The sequence below is a fragment of the Theobroma cacao genome, chromosome 9 (assembly GCF_053813885.1).
Source record: "Theobroma cacao isolate CCN51 chromosome 9, ASM5381388v1, whole genome shotgun sequence".
NCBI lineage: Eukaryota > Viridiplantae > Streptophyta > Magnoliopsida > Malvales > Malvaceae > Theobroma > Theobroma cacao.
In genome coordinates this window covers 4,449,028-4,473,212 of record NC_142647.1, presented here as the reverse complement: position 1 = coordinate 4,473,212, position 24,185 = coordinate 4,449,028, and the positions used below count along the sequence as shown (strand labels likewise).

The window sequence follows — 24,185 nt, the reverse complement described above, 5'->3', positions numbered from 1 at the left end:
AACATATTTAAAAAGAACAATAATAAACATAATCATGATCTCATTATAACTATAACAAATAAAATATATAAACCATTATATAAGTATAACATAAAAAATTCAAATTACACCAAAAAACAATTGTAACAATAGGTGTTAGAAATATTTAACTTGCAAGTGAACTAAGAAACAATCACATTACATAATTTTCTTTTATAATATGAAAATATTACATCAGAACTTGTTAATGTAATAAAAAAATTAAAGATACAGTCCAAAGAGGTATCAATTTCATAAGAAAAAATAACATTTAAATCATAATTTACAAAAATTTTCTAGTTAAGTCATCTATATATATAATTATGATAATAAAAAATTATTAATTTATATATTAAATAAAATTTATATAAAATTTTAAAATATATTATTTTATTAATTTAATAAATTATTAATTTGTCATGTTAATTTTAAATTAAAAACGATTAAAAATATTATTTAATTAAAATTATTAATTTAACGAGTGACGAGATCGAGAATTTGAGATTAAATTCGTCACCGACGTCGTTTGGCTCAGCAGATTATGATAGGGGCTGGCTTTCTGCGGAGAGTTGCCCAATCCATGTAATCCACGTGGCAAACAAGTGATGACAGCTGAACATCTCAGCAAATTAAATGCCACCAGACAAACTCCTTCCCTATCTCCTGAGCTTCCTGAATAGTCTCCCGACTGACAAACACTCAACACAATCTGTAGAAACCGAGGAAGAAAAAATGAAACGCTTCCAGTTTTATTAAAGACGAAGAAACGAAGAAAAGGAAGGAAAAACATAAGCCACTTTTATTCTCAAAATCTGCACTTCGTTGCATTTAGAAATAGCAATGACGTGAAGAAGTGAGAGCTTTCTTGCACGCTTTTATTCTCAGTTTTTTGGTTGTTTGAAAGGTGATGATAATGGAGTGTGTTGGAGCTCGGTACTTCGCGGCAATGGCGGTTTCTACGTGCGCCGCGTGGAGGTCACGGAGGGGAAACCTGATGAGGACAAAAACGGTGCTTTCCAAGAATCATCGGTTTATTTCGTTCAAGGTGAGAGCTAGTGGAAGAGGGAGCGAGAGTTGCGTGGCGGTTAAGGAAGATTTCGCTGACGAAGAAGATTTCATAAAAGCGGGTGGCTCTGAACTTGTCTTCGTTCAAATGCAACAGAACAAGGAAATGGATAAACAGTCAAAATTAGCGGATAAGGTTTTCAACTTTTCTTTTCTCTTTTTTTCTTTTTTGACGAGTTTGATTTTCATTTGATGGAAACGAAAATTAGGAGATACGGAAATTTTCTTTTACCGGGGTTGAATGGAGGCCCTACTGGTGGTTAAAGTTGTGGCTTTTGAGCCACTAGAAATTACCGCCTTTTTTGGATTGCGTTTTTAAGTGGCGACATCAAGATTGTAAAATAGTTTTAACAATTATGACACGTGGAAGTCGCGTGCGTTTGGTTAATAGTAGTTTGCCTAAGCCAATTAGCCTTGAATTTTGGTGGGAAATCGGAAGGAATGAGCAATCTTAGTTTGGTTTCTTGTCTGTTACTGCTTGAAGAGTAGGCTTAATATGCATAGCAAATTGTAAATACTTTCTGTTACTTTAAGGAAGATTTTAGAATGTGTAAGTAAATTATTTTTCTTAGAATTTCCCCTAATTAGAAACTAGAAAAGAAAGTATTGCTTTCTTGTAGTGGGTTTACTGTTTACAGGAGTTTTGTTTTGAGTTCGTTTCAGGTAATATATATGCTTTTTTGCAGTTACCGCCGATATCAATCGGAGATAACGTACTGGACCTGGTGGTTATTGGTTGTGGTCCAGCTGGCCTTGCTCTTGCTGCGGAGTCAGCTAAGTTGGGTTTAAATGTTGGACTAATTGGCCCTGATCTTCCTTTCACTAATAATTATGGAGTCTGGGAAGATGAATTTAAAGGTATCAGTTCATTTTTCTTTTATTATTGAAGACCCATTTCAAGCAATTATTCAGCATTTCTACAATTTGATTTATATATTTATAAGTTCTTCGTATAAGAATTCTTATTTTTTATGCACCTTGATAACATGTAAGTTAATCTGATGTCATTTCCAGATCTGGGACTTGAAGGGTGTATTGAGCATGTTTGGCGGGATACAATAGTGTACCTTGATGATGATAAGCCCATTATGATTGGTCGTGCTTATGGACGCGTTAGTCGACACTTGCTCCATGAGGAGTTGTTGAGGAGGTAATCACAGCTCCTTGCCAATAATGTTTACGGTCATTGCTTCTTCTGGATACCCTACCATCATTATAATTTGTATTAATTTCCCTAGGTGTGTCGAGTCAGGTGTAATGTATCTTAGCTCAAAGGTTGAAACAATTATTGAAGCTACTGATGGTCATAATCTTGTAGCCTGTGAACACAATCGTGTTGTTCCTTGCAGGTAGGGTAATCTCTTTTTCCCCTACTGCCATTCCTGAATTTTGACCTTTTATTATCACAGCTCCTTTCAAGCGCCTAATGTATTATTATAGGCTTGTTACTGTTGCTTCAGGAGCAGCTTCAGGTAAACTGTTGCAGTATGAGGTAGGGGGTCCAAGGGTCTCTGTGCAAACAGCCTATGGTGTTGAGGTTGAGGTAGGAATGTATGATATGCGAATATGCTACTTCAAATTACCAATTTATCATACAGCTTCAATTGTTGACTGCTGTAGAAAATATCTTAATTTTACTGGAGCATGGCCTTCCCGTGCTGAGTTGATTTTAACAAGCTCTATGTGGTGCCTTTTTTGATATGGCTTTTCTGTTCTTATTATAATAGTGAAGCAGTGGATTGTCTAATTTTTTGACCATCAGAAACAATATAATTAGAAACAGAAGCAGTTTCTTTTTCCTTTCATCAATTATATCAATTATATAGGATGCTTATGCTCTTTTTTTTTTTTTTTTCGGGGGGGGGGGGGGGGGGGGGGGGGGGGGGGGGTGTGGGGTGTGTAAGTTTATCCTCCTAAAATTACCCTTTATGTGGCAGTGATGGGAGAAAAAATTTTCTATACTTGTTTGACACTTGTTATAACTCTACTAGTTTCATCTTATTATGCCAGGTGGAGAACAATCCTTATGATCCTAGCCTGATGGTTTTCATGGATTACAGAGACTATGCTAAACAAGAAGTTCCTTGTTCAGAAGCCCAATATCCAACATTTCTTTATGCCATGCCCCTATCATCAACAAGAGTTTTCTTTGAGGTTTGCACCATGCGATTAATTTTGTTATTGCTCATATTATATTTCATGATAACATGTAAAATGATTTAGAAAGTTGCACTGCAGGAAACTTGTTTGGCTTCAAAAGATGCCATGCCTTTTGATTTATTAAAGAAGAAGCTCATGTCAAGGTTAGAGACCATGGGAATCACGATTTTAAAAGTTTATGAAGAGGTAATCTGCGTAACCAAATTATGATATCAGATCGATGGAATGCTCAACACATTCCACTGTAATGGATAAGTAATGTTTTTGATTGTTGCTCAGCTCCAAAACAGGGCTTCATGTCAATCATCTCCTTGCCATTTTATAAGCTATTGACTGTTTTCATATTAATTGATTAGATGAACCCACTTCAAATGAATACTGTCAACTTTTAACTTCTCAATTACCATCTACGTGAATAGCAGGCCTTCAGCCTTCTAGCATGATAATTATTGTTTGTTTTATGAATTTCCTTTTTTTTTTTCACTGAAGGGTTTACAAAATGGAACTTGTTTAAATTCTCAATTTATCCCCAACATATGCTATTTTTTAGGTTTCATAGTCAAATGACACCTTTTCTCCATGAGTTACGTTTTTTACTATTTCCTCATGTATGATTATAAATAATCTGAGACAGCACCTCAAATTCAGAATTTCACCTTCCAACTATAATAGTACAAAATCTGAGAACACAGCGTATCAAAATAGCACACCGAATTCAGTATTCAACTTTCTATCATGGTAGCACATAATTTACAATTGAGTTGGCTTCTGTTCATAATTGTGGTCAATGATGGAGTGCAAAGCTCACTGTTCTTAATCCTGGCTTACATAAAATTAATGCCCGTCTATATCTCCTCTTCTCAATGAGTGGTGTATCTCTATTCATTCCTGACATTCCTGTTTTCCAACTGCCTCAAGAACTTCCATGTGTTTCTGCAGATGATACCAAATTTTTGTTAGCAAGATGGCATTTCTTGGATACTAAATATTAGTTCTGAAACCTTTCAATCTTATGCAGGAGTGGTCTTATATTCCAGTTGGTGGTTCCTTACCAAACACAGAGCAGAAGAACCTTGCATTTGGTGCTGCCGCAAGCATGGTGCATCCAGCTACTGGTGAGAATAGAATTGGGTTAATTGATGTTTCCTTGAGTAATTTGGACTTGATAGTGCCTACCTAAACCTTCTTAAACAGGTTATTCAGTCGTCAGATCATTGTCAGAGGCTCCAAATTATGCTTCTGTAATTGCAAATATCCTGAAGAAGGATCATTCTAAGGGCATGCGTACCAGCGAAAGAAATAATGGGAATATCTCAATGCAGGGTATGCCATGCTATTTATCCGCTTCGCCTCTGAACTTCACTTTTGTTTTAATGGTTTGTAAATATAAATAAGATCTTTCATCTTAAGCAAGACCACCGTAATAGCAATGAAATATTAGTTTTCCATATAAATGATATGCTGCATATGCATGTATTTATATGTTTATATATGTGTTCTAGATATTTCAGTGGTATTATTCAAGAGCATTATGCATATTCTGGTTTACTAATATTATTAATTTCTCTTCATAAATATGATGTGTTAATTGGCATCCTTGGTGGATGTTGTCTTTATGATGCGTCATTTGTCTCTTGCTTGGCTGGTGTGTTTCTACTTGCTGAATTGTTCTTGAGGGTACTGGGATATTCATTGTGATGTGTGATGCGATGGTGCTTTATGTAATTTTTTAAGAACCTAATGTGTGGTATTTGCCTTCTGATGTTGTGTTATTTTAATTTGTTTCAGCTTGGAAAACTCTTTGGCCACAAGAAAGGAAACGGCAGAGGGCATTCTTTCTCTTTGGGCTAGCACTTATATTGCAACTAGATATTGATGGCATTAGAACATTCTTCAACACATTCTTCCGTTTGCCGAGTTGGTATGATTTAAGTATTCAATATTTACCATCTGTTGGTGTTTATTTATTAAGAAAATCTAGAGATCTAACTGTTTGCTCTGCACAAGCTCACCCAAATCTTCAGTTTTCAAACTTTGGATAGAGAAACATAACTTCATTCATAACAAACAAACCTATATTAATAGATTTTTTTTTTTGTTTTTAATAATATTTTAAACAAATAAATGTTTGACTAGCCTGAGTTGCCTCAGCTTAAAATTACTTAATGGATATATTTTATTGCAGGATGTGGCAAGGATTTCTTGGTTCTAATCTTTCCTCAGCCGATCTTGTTCTGTTTGCCTTCTATATGTTTGTTATTGCACCAAATGATCTGAGAATGTGCCTTGTCAGGCACCTACTCTCAGATCCAACCGGAGCAACTATGATAAGAACATATATTACACTATAGGTGGTATCTTTTGCATTTCTTCCCTTGTTTGGTTCAATTTGGAATTGCCATTCAAGCAAATATTATTAGGAGCCTATCCACCGCGAAAATAAGTAGGCATTTGTATATTTGTACATTTGCATGTATATCTTCTTTTGTTAAATACAATGGTAGCATTTTTCTTCCAAAATGTTAGTGCATATATATTAATATTATGTACTTTTTTGTTGAGCAAATAAACTCGAGTTGCAATTATTTTCAAGTGTATTTTGTCTTTAGCATCTGATCAGTTTTCATTTTCTCATGGCTTGTTCACAATTTCCCTCCTCATTCAGTAGCAAACTTCGACCGACCGAAAAGATGGAGTGGGAGTTTATGCTTGGATGTTAACTTAAGTCTTTACATTCGATGTTTAGTCAATGAAATGATTCTAACTTTCAAAAAAAAAAAAAAAAGTCTTTACATTTGATGGCAATTACGCTGATATTTTCACTCGGTCAAACTTGTCCATAGATTTTGTCTTGACAAGATGTTCTCCTGCCAACATTATACTAAACAATTTTAGTGGGTTGAATAAATTACCTAACATGAAAGGGGCCTGGTCCGCCTGGAGGTTCCATTTGCACTCAGTGGAAGCTAAAAACATAGAATAAAGGATCAGCTTGTAAAATCAGTTTGCCCTTTATTTAAAGTGTGTTAGTGAGAATTACTGATACGGCCAGGTTGGATGCAGGTTGTAGTTTTGTCTTTATTTATTTATTTATTTTAGAGATTGTGTTATCAGTTCATGAAATCTGCAGTTTGATAATTGAGATGTCCATCATAAAAAGGTCAAACGATGCCACTATACTCGAATTACACTAGGATCTATCATTCTGTTATTTAGTTTTGAGGAGGGCATTGCGTACAAAAGAAATTTTCTGGACAAAAATCAGAACTAAAGAAAGCTTGTGGAGTTACAGAGTAAGTTCTGTTTCGGCATCTGATGCATCCGCTCTTGCATCCTACAATTGCCAAAAAAAATTGCAGACTGTGCATTGGAAGCTATTTCAGGAGCTTTGATATTGTATTTTTCTGTTTTCTGACTCTTCCAAGGGAATTGATCCAGATACATGCCCCCCACCATGTATCATAGTTGTCTACACCAAACCGTTTTGGGTCAACTGCCCATGTGGAGACGAAATGACTAAGAACTTGCGCTGGGAAATTTCTTAAATACCACTGGCGGCAATATACGCTTCCAGATAAATGCCAGATCCGTGACATTGGCCAACTATCAGCCATTCAGTTTGAAGGTTTCAACTCTGGCGGCTTTGACTTCTAGACTTTAAGACACAGGCTGGTGATCAATCATTTCAATACCACTGGCGGGTATGGAAATTTCATTGAATTGATTATTCTTAATCAAAGGTTGGGTCTCGACCCTACAGGCACTCGGGTTTACTTGAATTTTTGATTCAGAAAGCAACTATTAGCAGTTTTGGCATAACACTTGAGTCTCTGCTCAAGCACATTAAGGTTTTTATCCATGGATTTCATTTCCCCTCTGATCAGCATAGTTGACAGGTTATGCACAGCTATGGCTCCGCGGATAAGCAACGTTATCCATTTGGACAGAAGGATACAGTCGTTCACAACTGAAGTAGATGAACTCAAGGACCAGAGAGATGACTTAAGGTCACGGGTTGAGCGAGCTGAACTGGACGGATCAAGACGTACAAATGAAATCCAGAGGTGGCTGGCAAGAGTAGAAGTTATTGAAGCTGAAGCTACCTCCATTATAGAGAATCTTGGACAGAGTAGGCATGGCTTGGGGTGCTTAAATGCAACTTGCTGTTCAAAATACAATCTGAGCAAGGAGATTATAGAGAAGCTGAAGGAGATAAGTGAACTGAAGCGGAAAGGAGCTTTTGAGAAACTAGTGACAGAGCCGCATCCTGCTCCTGTTGAGGAGAAACCATGTAGGCCAGCTGTTGGCATCAGCCTGATGTTAGACAAGGTCTGGGAGTTTCTTGAGGAGGATAAAGTGGGAATTATGGCATTATATGGAATAGGTGGAGTAGGGAAAACAACCCTTCTGAAGACCGTCAATAATGCATTTCTCGGCCGAGCTTACAATTATGATGTAGTTATATGGGTCTTGGTCACTAAGGAATTTGTAGTGAGTAAGATCCAACAGGCCATTGTGGCAAGGTTAGGATTGCCCTGGGAAGAAACTGAAGCCAGTGAACTACGAACTTCAAAGATTTACAATGTTTTGAAAAAGAAGAGATTCCTCCTATTGCTGGATGATATTTGGGAAAGAATTGATCTCGGGGATATTGGAATTCCTCTTCCTAATGAGGAAAATAAATGCAAGCTGATATTTACAACACGTTCCATGGACGTGTGTACTGACATGGATGCACATCGGAAGCTCAAAGTAGAATTCTTGGACGAGGAGAAATCATGGCAATTATTCTGTGAGAAGGTCGGCAGAATGGAGATTTTAGAGTCACCACCTATTAGAAATTACGCTGAGACCATTGTCAGAAAATGTGGAGGTTTACCACTTGCCTTGATCACAGTGGGGAGAGCCATGGCGAATAAGGAGACTGAAGAAGAATGGAAGTATGCAATTGAATTACTCAACAAATCTCCATCTGAACTTCGAGGTATGGAAGATGTATTTACCCTCCTAAGATTTAGCTATGACAATTTGGAGAATGAAACAACAAAAACGTGCCTTTTGTATTGTGCTCTATTCCCTGAAAGCTATTCCATTGAGAAAGAACAGCTTGTAGAGTACTGGATTGGGGAAGGATTCCTTGACAGTTCTTATGACAGTAATGCCCATAATAAAGGGTATGCTGCAATTGGGTCCCTAAAAGTAGCCTGCTTATTGGAAACCGGCGAAGAAGAAACCCAAGTAAAGATGAATGATGTTATCCGAAGTTTTGCCTTATGGATAGCATCTGAATCTGGACTAAACAAGGGAAAGTTTTTGATAGAGGCAAGCTCGGGCCTTACTGAAGCGCCTGGAGTTAAAAACTGGGAAGGAGCAGAGAGGATTTCCTTGTTAGACAATGGAATCACTGTACTAAAAGAAATACACAAGTGTCCGAATCTGTTGACTCTGCTGCTTCAGTGGAACAATGGTCTGAATCGCATATCAGCTGACTTTTTTCAATCAATGTCTGCTCTTAGAGTCCTGGATTTGTCATTTACAAGCATCAGAAAGATCCCAGTGAGCATCAATCAATTAGTAGAGTTGCGTCATCTTAATTTAGCAGCTACAAAAATAACCACATTGCCTAAAGAGCTAGGAAGTTTAACAAAGCTGAACCACTTGAATCTCTTGCGCACATACTCTCTTCGAACAGTTCCACGTGAGGCTATATCTGGACTTGCAGATTTGGCGGTCTTGAATTTGTATTACAGTTACAGTTGGGAAGTTCAGAATGTTGAGGGCGAAGCTGAAGTCGGATTTGAGGAATTGGAGACCTTGAGACACCTCCGCATCCTTGGTTTAACCATTTCCACAATAACCTCCCTGAACAGGCTCTCTGGTCTGAGAAATTTAGTTAGATGTATACAATATTTACACATAAAAGAGTGCGAAGGTTTACCACAATTAGAATTGTCTTCAGCTTCCGGTTATGGTAAAACGTTGAGAAGACTTAGCATCAGAAACTGCTATGACTTAAATTACTTGGTAGTGGATGCCGAGGATCGAGAAACGTGGCTGCCTAACCTGGAGGTTCTAGCCTTGCAAGGCCTACCCAACGTAACTTCAGTGTGGAAAACCCCAGTGAGAAAAGTAAGCCTGCAAAATCTGCGCTTGTTGAATATCTGGTATTGCCATAGACTGAAGAATGTTTCATGGGTATTGTTACTTCCAAGGTTAGAAGTAATTTACTTGTTCTACTGCAAGGAAATGGAAGAGTTGGTAAGTGGAGAAGAGAAACTAGAGCCTGACTCACAGGCATTTTCAAGGCTTAAAACTATATCCATCCGTGACCTACCTGAATTGAGGAGTATCACTCCATGGGCATTGGCTTTCCCCTGCTTGAAGAGCATTGCCGTGATTGATTGCCCACAGCTGAAGAAACTACCAATCAGAAACCATAATTCCTCAAACCTGCCAACAGTGTACTGTGCTAAGGACTGGTGGGATGGATTGGAGTGGGATGAACCCAACACCAAATATGCTTTCCTTACCGACTTCACATCAAATTGAATGAGCATATACTTCGTGATATTTGGTATGTCATGCTTCCATGAAAATGGAACTTTGATTTTCAACCACTATAACCAGGTCTTCCTTTTCCTTCATTTTCTTTTGTAGATATATATTGTCTTAATTAGAAACTCTCAATTTCTAAATATATGGCTGGAGGACTCCTCAGGATCAAAAGTAGGATTAATATCATAATTAAAGTTCTCTGTCATACTCAAAACAATCAGCACTGAGGTTCAACAAACAGATTTGAGACAAAATTGAATGCTTCATACTAAATGAGTTAAAAGTAATATAGAAAAAGAAAATGTAAAAGTTCAAATGCTTCAGGCTAACAGTCATTGAATTTAAATTAATTAGAGTCACAATTAGATTACATCTTTAACAAAATTATGAGTATGACAGTTTCCCATATCTAATATAGCCTCTTTCTAGCACCCTGAAATTGAAGGAATATGAATTGTATGACAACGAATCTCAGCAGATGATGGCTGGTATGTAGGTGGCAAAATGCTGGTCTTCAACTGCATCCTTGGAGGGGACATTCTGTCCAGACAGAATGGCAGAAATGAAAAAACCAAAGCCTCTTTTGTACCCTCTAAGACATCTGCCACATGTCAAAAGCCCACAGTAAGCCCCCGGGCTCCATGTTGTACTCCCTAAATATGCCCAATGTTAAATTTAATAATAAAGAAAGGAAGAATTGAGGGGTACAAATTCAAGAGAACTCAAGACTTTGAAGAGTTGTTCCCTTTCCACTCAAGATGGTGATGAGGGATGACATTTATTATTAGCTTTTCAGCCCACAACTCCGAGAATCTTGCAAGCTTTGTAGATGCTTTTCAGCGTTTGGATTAACTTAATCCAATTTAAACACCTTTTGATGGGCATCTCAACTCAAGACAGGAAAGGTAGAAAGGCTTGACTCTTGAGGTAATCGGAACAAACAAATTGAACTGTTCTTGGCTCCTTAAGTTTGATTGATGCCCCATTGAGCAATCTCGCCTTCCCAATGCTATTCTAGAATCCATCACATGACAAATGATATTGTTCCAATTTTGTCGGGATATGTCCCAAAAGGACAAAGTTTTACCACTCAATGGCTAGTGGATTGGAATCCGAGATGTCCTTGAGGCCGTGGTAACTTAAGACATAGCAATTGATCAGTGCTGGAAAGAGAGCCATCACTGATGGAATTTAGGCAAGATTACATGCAAATTATGGGATGCCACCTAGGTTTCCAGCCCTTTTTTCACATTATCAGACATCAGTATTTGAAAATCAGAATCTTTTTGTTTGGAATTGTGGTATAAAAAAAGTCTAATCTAAATTAGATCATTTAAAAAGATCTTAATTTTTTTTTAAGTAAAATACCCCACCTCTTAAATTTTAATCAAAATGTCAAATAGGTTCATTAATTTCAAAATGATCACTCTATCCTAAAAGTGTAAAAACTATTAACAGAAAATATAAAAAGATTAAAATATTTTTTATTAATTTAAAAAATTATTATTATATAATTTTTTTAAAAAATAAAAAAATTCAAGGAGCATCGATCAGTGCTCTCAGCTTCCCAAGAGAGGAGAGCACCAATGATTTGTTTTTTAAATTAATAAAAATTATATAATAGTAATTTTTAAAATTAATAAAAATAAAATTATTCTTTGAACATTATCACGTCATCAAACTAACGGAAACAATAATGATTGACTAATTGCTAGACCTATGTGTCCAACAGAAGATTTTTTTAGAATAAAGTGTTTATTTCAAAAACTAATTGACCCATTTGAAATTTCAATTAAAACTTAAAAGGTGGAAGTATTTTATCTTAATTTTTTTAATATAATCATCAACTTATATGAATTTTAAATAATAAAAAAATTTAATCTGTAAATACCAATGTCAGTGAAAATTGTTTTTTTTACTATTCAATGTCAATAAAATTGAGATAACATTAAATAAGTTAAGATTTTATATATATTAAAAAAAGATTATAATTTTATATTAAAATAACATAATTTTGACAGAATCTAACACTTAAAAGAAGTGATCTCTTCCTCAACTTCTCACTCAAGATTGTGTTGGGCATTGTGGTTATGAGCAAATTTTAAGATTCTACAATGCTTGAAAAACGCTTATCTTTAGCCTTTAATTAATCCAATCCAAAGAATTGCTTTCATGAGCATCATATATATATATATATATATAATTAAAGATAATAGCAAGAATGGCGCTTTGAAAGAGAATGTGGTAAAGGCCTAATGTCACCCCCAGCAGCCCTGCTTTTGTTTATCAATTGGCATGATTAGCAAATTCAGTGGTTCTTAGTACCCAGAATTTTATTTAAACAACATAAAGCATATATACTTTATGCTAAGCTCAAAATATTATATTTATATGATTTCTTAGATTTTTGTCAAGCTCACATTGGTTGATACCCTTTGTAGGGGGATGGAAAATTTTTAATCTTACCATTATTCTTCTTTAGACTCAACAAAGACAGCCATTACTCAAACCATATTCCTTAATCTGTTGTTTCAACAAATAATCAATAATAACCAATGCCCGTCAAATTTTTATTGGTTACTCAATTCAACAAAGGGATACTCTTATTGACATGTACTTAACATGCCCAATTGATTACTGGGTTGCAAAGCGATAAGTTAATTAACAAAAAAGATAAAAAGGAATATTATTGATTACTATGGTAATTAATTAATTAGAATTTGAGTCTATAATGCACTAAATTGTGCTTGAATTGGGATACGTATCTCCAAACATACCATTGCAGCCTGCCACATGGAACGATTATACTATCTGAAACAGATGGAACAAATCAAATTTGTACAGTATAGCTTCTGTATGTTAAACAAAATGGACGGTATAAAAACATGCATGGCTAGAATTTAAAAGTGATGCTACTGAAGGAGATGACTCGCGCCCTCTCTGCCGTCCTGCATGCTTAATTTCCCACGGCTGCCGGCCTTCACCTTAATTTCCATTGAAAAAGTATACCTTTTCTTTTTTGCAATTTATAAAGTTTCCAGATGACAGTCAAGACATTAATTAATATATATATATATATATTCTTTGTTTGGCACCAGCAAGACCCTAACTGTAGAAACTAAGAAAAAGAAAGCAAAAATAAATAGATAAACAAACATAAGAAAGGGAAAGGAAAAATTTAGACAGTTGGATTGAAGGGTTTTTCTTTGTTCATTGTTCCTTTAGAGATTAAAGAAGCAGGAGGAGCCAATGAGGGCTAATCATGTGTTATGGAAGGATTAAACCTCATAGATATTCTCATCTGTGATGTCATCACCACCAATTCTCACCTTCTATAAGAGCGCTGCAACCTCTCATCATATCTTCACTCAAGGAAACACAGATCTCTTTGCTCTTGCAATAGTAACCTAGAGCCTTAGGATGAAGCAGGATTGGGCAACGAGATAAGAGCAATTGTCGTCGTGCGAATACTTGACCAGGTCTGTCAGGAAGGTGACAGAAGAGAGTGAGCACACAGGGTTCTTTCTTGCATGAGTGCCTCATGCTTGAAACTTTATGTGCTTGCTCTCCTTCCGTCACCCGCCTCTTTCTCTCCCCCACTATATATCTTTTGTAGCTAGTAATCTGAATTAAAGTTTGTCAATTGTTACTTTTAAGTGCACATCGACTTGTTGGTTAACTTCTAGGTTCAAACCATTACTCAATCACTGCTAGATAAAGTGTTCTTCCTTGTCAAAAGAGTTAGATTTGAATTTTTTTTTTCAAAATAAAAGAAAATCGTTCTTCCATTTTCATAATTCCTGACAATCAAAATCTTTGATTTTGATAAGTATGACCTGCTTCATGGTTTAACAAGGTTCCTGTGTATATACAACTATGCAAAGCACACATCACTAACTCTACATTCAGTGGAGTATGTCCTTTCCTTGTTTTCCTTCATTTTCTCCCCTCTTTTTCCTTTTATGCAGAGTCAATTTTAAAAGGTGGGACGGTGAAGCTTAGAATTTGAAGTTCATTTGAAAGATTGATCACAAAATCCATCCCACAACCAAACCCGTACAACTAAAGCTGACACATGCTAGTTTATGGGGTTTCTGTCTGATGTGCAAGTAATCAATTTCCAATCAGTAACTCTTCTATTGGTTAAAATCAGTGTTCAGATCTTGAAAAATCCTTTAAACCTAATTAAAATTTGGGTTTTCCACATCATTTATATGTTTTTAATTAAAGTGTCTAAGCAGTTAGCACCTTAGCAATATGAATAAGCAATAACCCTAAAAAAATACTATTTCTTCATGTACATCTCATAATTAGTACTGTTAATTAGTTGCTAAGAATCTCTCCCTAATCTGTGGGTCTGCTGATGTTCCATTAGAGATTGCCTTTTCTCCATGAACACTGAGCCCTGATCTTCCTTTTCAATTTTCCTTTTATAAATCTGAATATATAATATATGTTGCTCTTATCCTTTTTTAAGGACTAGAGTTAAGAGTTTAAACTGTTGTGTTCATAATTGGCTTGTCTAAATATGCAACAAAAATTATTATTACTAACAGTTTTAATATCTTTTTTTTTGTTTTGTAAAGAAGTTGAAAGCCAAAATTAATACATTTTGAACCTTAATTTTTAACCTTCCTAAATTGAAGTAATAACTGTTAAGTCAAATTTTAGTTTAAGATCAAAATTAGCTTACCATATGATGTAATTTATGAAAAATAAAATAAAATAAAAGAGGATCATATATATCTCATGAGTCAATAAGCTATATAAGTAAGTAGGATGGCATCCGTAGCTGTATTTGTTTACTTGCTTAATTAAAAAGGAGATCAATAAGTTAAGCTACGGTAAATTAATTTTGTAGAAATTAATCTTCTTTGTGATATTCAATATATTTTTTTTCTTGATTAAATGATTTACTATATATAATTAATTCAGTACATAAGATATAAAACATCATCAGTTTTTGAAAAAGAAAAGAGAAACAAAGTTTTATAATTAATGTAATATAAATCAAGTTAATTATTAGTTAAATTATTACAAAATTAAGCAAGTTCATTAGTACACTTTTAAAAAGATTATCATGATAGAATTAAAATCAAAATATAGCTACGTAAAAGAAACTCTTGATTTCTCATGAGATAATTAATTTGAAGTTTAATAAACACATTCATGTATATGTACCTTAAAATCATTTATATTGTTTATTTCCTCAAATGTCAAAACCTTACTACCTATATATTGAATTACCCACAATCTTGACTCGGCTCGGCATCAACTCAATCTTCATTGGCATATTTAGCGCTTCGACGCTGGCTTTTGACGGCTCTCCATCGCGTGGTGGCCGCTCGCTGCGTACGTGTAGAATAAAGACTTCGTTTACTAGTGGTACCTGAGTGGATAGATTATCCGAGTAACGTAGCTTTTAAGCTCGTTGCAATAGTGAGTCACATGGATCGAGATGGAGTGCATGGAGCCGGACGTATCCGATTTTCATCGTTTCGGAACAGCTAGCACTTGAAAAAGCTGTAACTTTGCGACTCTAATTAAGGAGCTGCTCCGAGTTAGAAGATGAGCCCTTTCATTTTGCTCACTAATTAAACTTTACCAGAAACCAGTAGGGTTGCTGCACCGCTCATGCCAAGTAATGAAGGCAAAAGAGATGAGAACTGGGAAGCATTGAAGACATGGCTTGCTATGTAGTAAAGAGTTGAGAATTAGGCAGTGAGATGAGTCTGTGTATGCTTCTAGAGCAAATCCGGGTTACGCTTTATGTGGGTGGTCATTGGTGAAGAACTACCCATTAGTTCAAGGGCTGTTGGGTCGGAAGAACGAGTTTCGCGGCGGGCTTGGTCTTGTGGGGTTTCTGGAGCAATTTCTTCTGATCTTGGGTTGGTTGCTAGTTTGTTGCATGGCAAGGGGCTTGGGATAGAATATTGAAGATTGAAACAATTTAGTAGGTGGCTCAGTCCATTAGGCGAGTCATGGTTGGTGGTAAGATTTTGGGCAATGTAGATTGCAGAGTTGAATGCTAGCACCTAGACCAGTCCACTCGATCGGTGCATTGACAAGTTTTTAACTTGTTCTAAAGTTTAATCATTTGGTAGATATATGCAATAATAGCTGCAATTTATAATTGGGATTCTTGCATTTCAATTTAGCTTTTTGGTAATTTTTTTTTATAATTGAGAAAAAAAAGATTTGAATTATATTTTTTTAAGTAGAAAGATTATATGCTAACTAATAAGTTAAATACTCAGGTACAATCTTTTGACAAAAATTGATTACTTGATTATTAAAAAATATCTCTCTCTTAGCATGAAAATTACATATTATTTTTTTTATAGAAGGTTGGCAAAAGGGAGTCAACCCTATTCGGTTCCACAAATTATGTCGATCATATATTTTATTAGTCATAGAGCACCCACTAGACTTGGGTGGGTGTGGCATAGTTAGCCAACCCACTTTTTTTTCAAATTACATAGTATTGTTTGTTTTTTTTTTATCATTTATAACATATAAAATTTAAGACATCATGCAATGATTACAAATAAAAAAATAAATAAATATACAGAAAAAGAAACAGTAATATTTGTAATATCCCAAATATAAGATGTGATTATCTGCTTCGTTGCTCTGATTTGGCCTGTACAATAACTTCTGTTGGTGCATAGATACGCTTGTATAGATAGATGGAGTAAGAAAAGCAACTTACCTTAACGTGTAGTAGATGGGCCATGCATCGTGGACCCAATGAAAAATGAGTAACTTGTCCTCTCCTACTGTGTCGAAAAGGACCGGGAAAGATAGGCAAGAATTATTTGTTGGGTAAGATCATGGCAACTTTTCTGTTTTTCCCTTTGAAAAGCAAGATCATGGCAACTTTAACACTAAATATTTAATAGGAAGGAAAGTGAAAATGGTGAGGAAAAACGAGGAGGGCAAGGAAAGTTACATTTCCCTTTTTTATATTTAGTAGGATGAGTAAAATTATTAATTTACGTTATTTAATGAATGTTTAATTTCTTTCACTTTTGAATTTTTTAGTTATATTTTTTTTTCCTCTATCTGAGAACGTGCTGCCTGACCATCTCGTGACGTCCTCTCCCTCATGATCTGGGATCTAATTCTTGGGTTTTTCCTTTGGTGGTCCGCATTTTAATGGTTTTTTTTTTTTTTGGTATTTTCCTTCTCCTCTGCTGTTGATTCTCTGTTTCTTGAGTTTGGCATTTTCGTTTTTCTGCTTTTGTGCTGATTTGTGCACTTTGTTCTTTTGTGGAGGCCACTTTCGACCCTTGTTTAATTTTTTTAGTTATATTTAATATAAATCGTTCTAAAATGTTTTATGTCTCGTAGTAGTATACAATGTTTCTTGTTTCTAATATACTTGTTGGTAGAAAGTTTTGGACGAGATATTATCTTCAATATGTTCTTATTTCTCTAATTGTATGCATACCTCAAGTATATTGGAATATTGTAATCGTATCAATTTTTTAATATTAATAATAAAACTCGCTTTATTTTGACTGACAAAAAACATGTAGACGGCGCTCAACTGGCCCAAGGATCAGTGTCTACCTCTGCCTATAATTAAGTGGTGGAAAACAGCCAACTTAATTATTTCAAACAAAAATACTACTGTTCTCGATAATTTATGATAATTGAAGGGCCAGCAACTCTCTCTCTCTCTCTCTCTAGGCTGTTCATCTTCATGGTCTCTCTAGTCTCTAGGAGAATTGCAAGGAAATACCAAAAAACAGAAGAAAAATCTCTAAATACTTAATAGCAGTCTGATTTTCCAGTTATGGATGGCAGCCAAAAACAGCTTCATATAGTAATGTTCCCATGGTTAGCTTATGGCCACATCATGCCATTTCTTCAAGTCTCCAAGTTCTTAGCTCAAAAGGGTCACAAAATATACTACATCTCCACTCCTAAAAACATCAGCCGCCTCCCGAAGCTTCCTCCAGATCTCTGCTCCAACATAAGCTTTATACAACTTCCCTTGCCTCACGTTTATGGCCTGCCACCAGGAGCTGAGTCCACCTCCGATTTACCCATTCACCAAGTCCCTTACCTCAAGAAAGCATATGACAAACTCGAAACTCAGTTGACTGAGTTCCTCAAAAAGTCATCACAAGTCAAATGGATTATCCACGATTTTGCCCCTTACTGGTTACCGCCTGTGGCGACTCAACGCGGCATCAACTTAGTTTTCATCAGTATACTTTCTGCTTCGTCGATCGCTTTCTTTGGCCCTCCATCGGAGCTGCTCAGTGGACGTAGACAACGACCAGAAGACTTCACGATGGCACCAGTGTGGCTGGATTATCCTAACAACCTAGCTTTTAAGCTCCATGAAATGGTTGGTCACCAGGAGTGTATGGACTCTGTGTCCGATTTTGAACGGGTCGGAACATTGCTTTTAAGTTGCAAAATTGTGGCTTTGAGGAGCTGCTATGAGGTCGAAGCTGACGCGCTTCGTGTGCTTAGTAAGATTCACCAGAAACCTATTATTCCGCTTGGATTATTGCCGCCATCATTGCCAAGTAACGAAGATAAAGAAAATGAGAATTGGGAAGCAATGAAGACATGGCTTGATACCAGACGAGACAAGTCAGTTTTTTATGTTGCACTGGGTAGTGAGGTGAGTTTGAGTCAAGAGTTCATGCACGAGTTGGCATTTGGGATAGAGAAATCCGGGCTGCCATTTATATGGGCGGTCAGAAACCGCCCTTTCGTTGAAGGACAGTTGGTGCAGGACATACTCCCATCCGGGTTCGAAGAACGAGTTTCTGGTCGGGGCTTGGTTTTACGGGGCTGGGCACCTCAACTCAGGGTCTTGGCTCACTCCTCAGTTGGTGGTTTCTTGACTCACTGCGGTTGGAGTTCAGTTATTGAGGCACTCGGGTTTGGTCTGCCTTTGATATTATTTCCCGGTGCAAGTTCGGATCTTGGGTTGGTTGCTAGGTTGATGCATGGCAAAAAGTTTGGGTTGGAAATAGAAAGAAACGATCTTGATGGATCATTCACAAGTGACTCGGTGGCTAAGTCTATTAAGCGAGTCATGGTGGATCCCGAGGGGGAGCCACTCAGAGCAAATGCATACGCAGTGAAGGAGATTTTTAGCAGTGTAGAGCTGAGTAACAAGTACTTGAACGAGTTCACTCGGTCCATCGAAGAATTTCCACCTTCTGACTTTGAGGTTTGACCTGTAGGCGACACCGTCTATGCTTATGATCATGATATATTCCTTCTCCAAACTGCTGAAGATGCCAAATGTTGTCATTCTCAGGGTATTATTATGGGAATTTTCATTTTATGACAAATGATTTTCTTTTATGTGTATATATGCCGTTCATGGTTTTTAATGATAAGAACAAAACTTTTCCTATAAAAGTTAAAGCTAAGTATCACATGAGATGTCATGTCGAAAGTTGGCCGACACCAACGTCGTTCTCGTCCCCACCGGCTTTCAATGAATTATCGTAAATACGAAAACATCAATTCTTTTTATCTTTTTCCTTTATCTTCATGAATTTTTTTTTAAATATTGATTTTAATATATGTTAGTACTCAATGTTTAAATTTTTTATATAAAATTGCTATTACAAAAAATAAATTTGAAATATAAGTGATAAAAAAACCAAAGGTTCAAAATAGAAAACAGAACATTGAACTGATGGAAGATAAAGTTCATTTTTAGTTTTGCAAGAAAGATGCTTGCGGTGGGATTTGACATGGCTGGACCCCAATGAGGGACCCCATGCAAATGACGGACTCCAATCAGGGAGTACCAGAATAGCAGACGATCTCAAAGCTTCACAATTGGCTTTTCTATATCAAGGTTATTGCTTTTCTACTTACAATATGCCTATCATACTATTTTCTCCTTAGATCCTAACTTGGAGAGTTTTAGGGCATTAAGGAGAATATTGAGATGCTTTCAAGATGTGTCGAGATTGAAAATTAATTTTTATAAAAGTCAAATGATTGGAATTGGAGTTGAGCAAAAAAGGATTGCGAGATGGGCAAGGAGAATTAGTTGTCAAGTTGGAAAAATCCTAGTTATTTATCTTGGGTTATCTTTGGGGGTGAATCATAATTTTTTAAAACTTTAGGGGTCAGTGTTGGATAGAGTGAAGGTGAAACTCGCTAGATGGAAAGCTAAGACGTTTTCATCGGGTGGGAGAGTCACCTTGTTGAGATCTGTTTTAGCCAGTCTTCTTATTTTTTATAGGTCGATGTTCCAAATTCCAGTTCGAGTGAAGAATGAATTGGAAAGAGTGCAAAAGAGATTTCTATGAGAGGGTGAGGAAGGTAAAAGAAAATTCACTATGTTCGGTGGGATCAAGTGTGCAATTACAAAGAGTGTGGAGGAATTGGTATGATCGATTTGGAAGTGAAAAATCAAGCTCTGCTTAATAAATGGTTATAGAGGTAAGGGAGAAAGAAGGATAGTTTATGGAGAGAGGTTCTTGTCGAGAAAACCGGAAGCGATCCTTTAGATCTCATGCCAAGCACGAGTGTTAATAAAAGAGTGTCTACTTTGTGGAAAAGAATAGTTAGCCCCATTTCCCTTCTAACAAGTATTTTTTGTAAGTCCAGTCTAATTTCGATTTCATTGAAGGTAACGACGAGAATTTATGTTTTTGGCAGGACGACTAGATCGAAGGAGTCACTCTTACAATTTCTTTCCCAAGGTTATTTGCGTTAGTTGTGAATAAGTATGGTAAGGTTACTGAATTTGGGAATTGGGTGGACGGGGTCTACAAGTGGAAAGTGGAGACTAGGAGACAATTATTTGATTGAGAGGTTGAACAATAGGCGCAACTGCAAGGTATGCTCCAAGAACAGTAATTTAGCAAGGATTTCAAAGATGAGGGGTTTGGAAAAGGGAGCCTAGTGGAAAATACACATCTAAATCTTTTTGTAAGTATGCTTTGTCTTCCATGGATTCTACGAATGGGATTTGGATATTTGTGTGGGCAAAATTAGCCTTTTTGAAAGTGGAGGTTTTTGTGTGGCAAATGCTTTTGGGTAAGATAGGGGTGAAGGAAGAGTTAGTCAAAAGAGGGATTCCATTGAATAGTTCTTTGCTTTGTGTGTTGTGTAATTTGGGTATGGAAACTTGTAACCATCTTTTTGTTGAATGTATGGAGACTTGGAAAATATGAATGGGTTGGTGTCAGAGTTGAAGTGTTATGTGGACTTCTCCAAGAACGAATAAAGACTTCTTTAAAACATGGAATGGGTTCCATCTTGGGGACGCTGATAATAAAATATGAAAGATGGCCTACTTTGCTATAGTGTGGTCGATTTGAAAATGTAGGAATGAATGTACCTTTAATGGTAAATAATGGGACGTAGAACAATGTCTCGAATTAGTCAAGGTTAGGGTGGTAGTTTGGGACAATGCCAAATGGCCAAGGGACTGGCCGTCAGTGTTAGATATCTACCGACAGTGTCCAATTCGAAGTTTGCATGGAAAATCAATGCTGGGGAGGTAACGGATTAATTGGAAAATGCCAAAACCAGGTTAAATGAAATTTAATATGGATGGAGCAGCAAGAGGAAGCCCGGGTCCAACTGGAATTGGAGGCATTCTCAAAGATTTTAATGAGGTAGTCAAAGTGACATTCTCAAAGCCAATAGGATCAGTTGATGCTAACCTCACGGAGATCTTAGTTGTGAGGGAAGCGTTTGTGATCTTCTTTACTTCTAGGTGGAAAAATGACAATTTATTATGCATTGAAAGCGATTCAAGCAATGCAGTTAAATGAACTAAGCAACCAGACACGGCTCCGTGAAGAATGAGGAAGTGGCCGATTCAAATGGAAAGGATGAAGGAGGAATTGAATGGCTGGACAATTAGACACATCATGCGTGAAACAAATGAAAAAGCTAATAATCTGGCTAAGTAAGGTGTGCAACTTCAGTATGATATTATTCGAATATTTTAATTTGTTTGGTTTTGTTTAGTGTTGATTTTTGTGGATTCCGGATGAGAACTTGTAGTAAGGAGCAATGTTATAAATGTGGAAAGTCTTATAATATTAGTCCCCTTAGTTTTGTTTAATGTGTCTTGAATATTTGTGCTTTGTTGATTTGGTTCAAAAGGGTTATGAATGGCTTTACGAATGTATAGAATTTTGAGTTTAAGACGTGAAGGAATGCTGGTTGAGGCTCCAAGGATGTGTATTAAGCTGTGGCTTTTTTCTTTTGATATTTGTTGTAAGCGAGGGGAAGTCTTGTAAGGGAGTAATGGAGTTTCTAGTAGTGGTATTGCTTCCATTACTCCTAGGTTTTGATTTTGTTGCAGATGTACCCCTGTAAAGGAATGCTTCATTCCTAGTTATTTATGAAAGTTCACCTATGCTTTTCAAAAAAAAAAAAATTAGGACATTGATACTTTTAAAAATATTTGAAAAGTTCTTGCATTAAGGTTTTTTTTTTAATTTAATTTTTTTATTCAAAATTATAATATTTTAATTCTTTTATTTTAAAAATTTCTCAATTTAGTTCCTTTCACATTTTTCGTTTAAATTTATTGTTACGGTGCTGACCTGGAATTAACGTAGCACTAAATGCCATGTCAGCGTGTCAAGGGTGATGTGGCATTCACACTTTGAGTTCAAGTACTAACGTGGCAGTGTCACATCACCCTGACACACTGAGATGATAGTGCCACGTCATAATTTGGGTCTGAGATGTCGTACGACACATCAAAAGGTTACGGTGTGGCATTTTTATTCTTCAAAAGAGTATGTGTTTTTATTACGGTTTGAACTCAAGACTTATAGCAAATATGTTAAAAACTTTACTACCACGCCCAAGCCCTTACTGATGGAAGATAAAGTTTAGTTTTAGTATTACAAGAAATATGCTCATAATGGGATGTGACGTGGCAGGACCACAAGGAAAGATCACCTGCAAATGTCGGACTCAGTACTGGAGTAGCGAAGATCTTAAAGCTTTACAATTGACTTTTTCTATTTCAAGGTTATTGTTTAATTGGGACATCTATACCTCTCAAAATATCTATAAGTCCTTGTATTAAAGTATTTTTTTCAATTTAGTCTCTTGAGTTCCAGTACTAACGTGGCAGTGCCACATCACCTTGACACGTTGACATGGTAGTGCCACGTCATAATTTGGGTCTGAGATGCCACATGGAACACCAAAAGGTTGCCATGTGGCATTTTTATTATTCAAAACAAGAAGTGCTCTTATTAAGGTTCGAACCCCAAGACCTATAGCAAAAATGCTAAAGCCTTTACTACTACACCCAAGCCTTTACTGATAAGTATAATTTGTTTTTGTTTTATTTCTTCTTTTCTTCTCTAATTTTTTTTCTTATTTTTCCTTTTTTCCTCAAAACTATGTCGTTTTGAAGTATTTTACACTCTCAAAAACTCTAGCAATAAAAACCCTTTGAAGCTTTCTTCTTCAAAAAAGAAAGTTTCAAAATGATGTAGTTTTAAGGAAAAAAGAAATAAATAAAAGCAAGTTATAACTTCGAATAAAGGCTTAGGTGTGGTGGCAAAGGCCTTGGCATATTTTCTAAAGGTATTGGGTCCAAACTTCTGTAAAAGCACATCTTGTTTTAAAGAATAAAAGTGCCACGCATCAGCCTCTTAATGCACCATTTCACTTTTTCTGATGACGTGGTAATGTCACGTTAACATCTAATGCTACATTAGTGCCACGTTAGCATTGATGTCAGTATCGTAACGGTTAATTTAAATAAAAAATGTGAAAGGGACAAAATTGAAGCAATTCCCAAAATGAAGAGATTAAAATGTTACGATTTTGAGTAAAATGACTAAATTAAAAACAATATCCTAATATAAGGACTTTTCAAGTATTTTGACCATTTATATTATATATAAAAGAAAATTTCAATGGGACTTATACATTTGACATGCCTCCTAATGCACCACGTCACTTTTCATGATGCGTGGCAGTGCCACGTCAACATCTGGTGTTACGTTAGCACTGATGTCAATAACGTAATGGTTAATTTAAACGAAAAATATGAGAGGGACTAAATTGAAGCAACTCCCAAAATGAAGGGACTAAAATATTATGATTTTTGGTAGAAAGACTAAATTGAAGCAAATGTCCCAGTACAAGGACTTCTCAGGTATTTTGACCATATAAAATGAAATTGGCTAAATACCCAAATAAGCGCCTAAACTATGTCAAAAAAATCAATTCTGCCCTTATCCTTTTATTGCATTCAAATAAACCCCTGAATTTATATTTCGAGTTAAATAAACTCTTTCCTTAACCATTGATTAACTTTCATTAGTCAAAGATACATGTGATACTTTTTTATCATGTCATCTAGCACGTGACAGATGATGTGGCATTAAATATTGTTGATT

At 36.0% G+C, this 24,185-nt stretch overlaps 2 protein-coding genes and 1 pseudogene across 2 annotated transcripts; all 3 read left to right on the top strand.

Annotated features, from left to right (window-relative positions):
• The first annotated feature begins 657 nt into the window (after positions 1-657).
• On the top strand, positions 658-5,763 carry LUT2 (Lycopene beta/epsilon cyclase protein). Its single transcript, XM_018128326.2, has 11 exons — positions 658-1,219; positions 1,770-1,941; positions 2,098-2,233; positions 2,322-2,432; positions 2,524-2,626; positions 3,094-3,237; positions 3,322-3,429; positions 4,262-4,358; positions 4,438-4,566; positions 5,032-5,164; positions 5,429-5,763. The coding sequence occupies exons 1-11, from the start codon at positions 926-928 to the stop codon at positions 5,592-5,594; spliced, it is 1,593 nt and encodes a 530-aa protein (XP_017983815.2). The 5' UTR covers positions 658-925; the 3' UTR covers positions 5,595-5,763.
• A 1,167-nt stretch (positions 5,764-6,930) lies between these two features.
• RPS2 (NB-ARC domain-containing disease resistance protein) lies at positions 6,931-9,940 on the top strand. The gene has a single exon (XM_018126578.2). The coding sequence runs from the start codon at positions 7,102-7,104 to the stop codon at positions 9,790-9,792; it is 2,691 nt and encodes an 896-aa protein (XP_017982067.2). The 5' UTR covers positions 6,931-7,101; the 3' UTR covers positions 9,793-9,940.
• A 7,488-nt stretch (positions 9,941-17,428) lies between these two features.
• LOC18588355 (UDP-glycosyltransferase 91C1 pseudogene) lies at positions 17,429-19,194 on the top strand (annotated as a pseudogene).
• Positions 19,195-24,185: the final 4,991 nt, after the last annotated feature.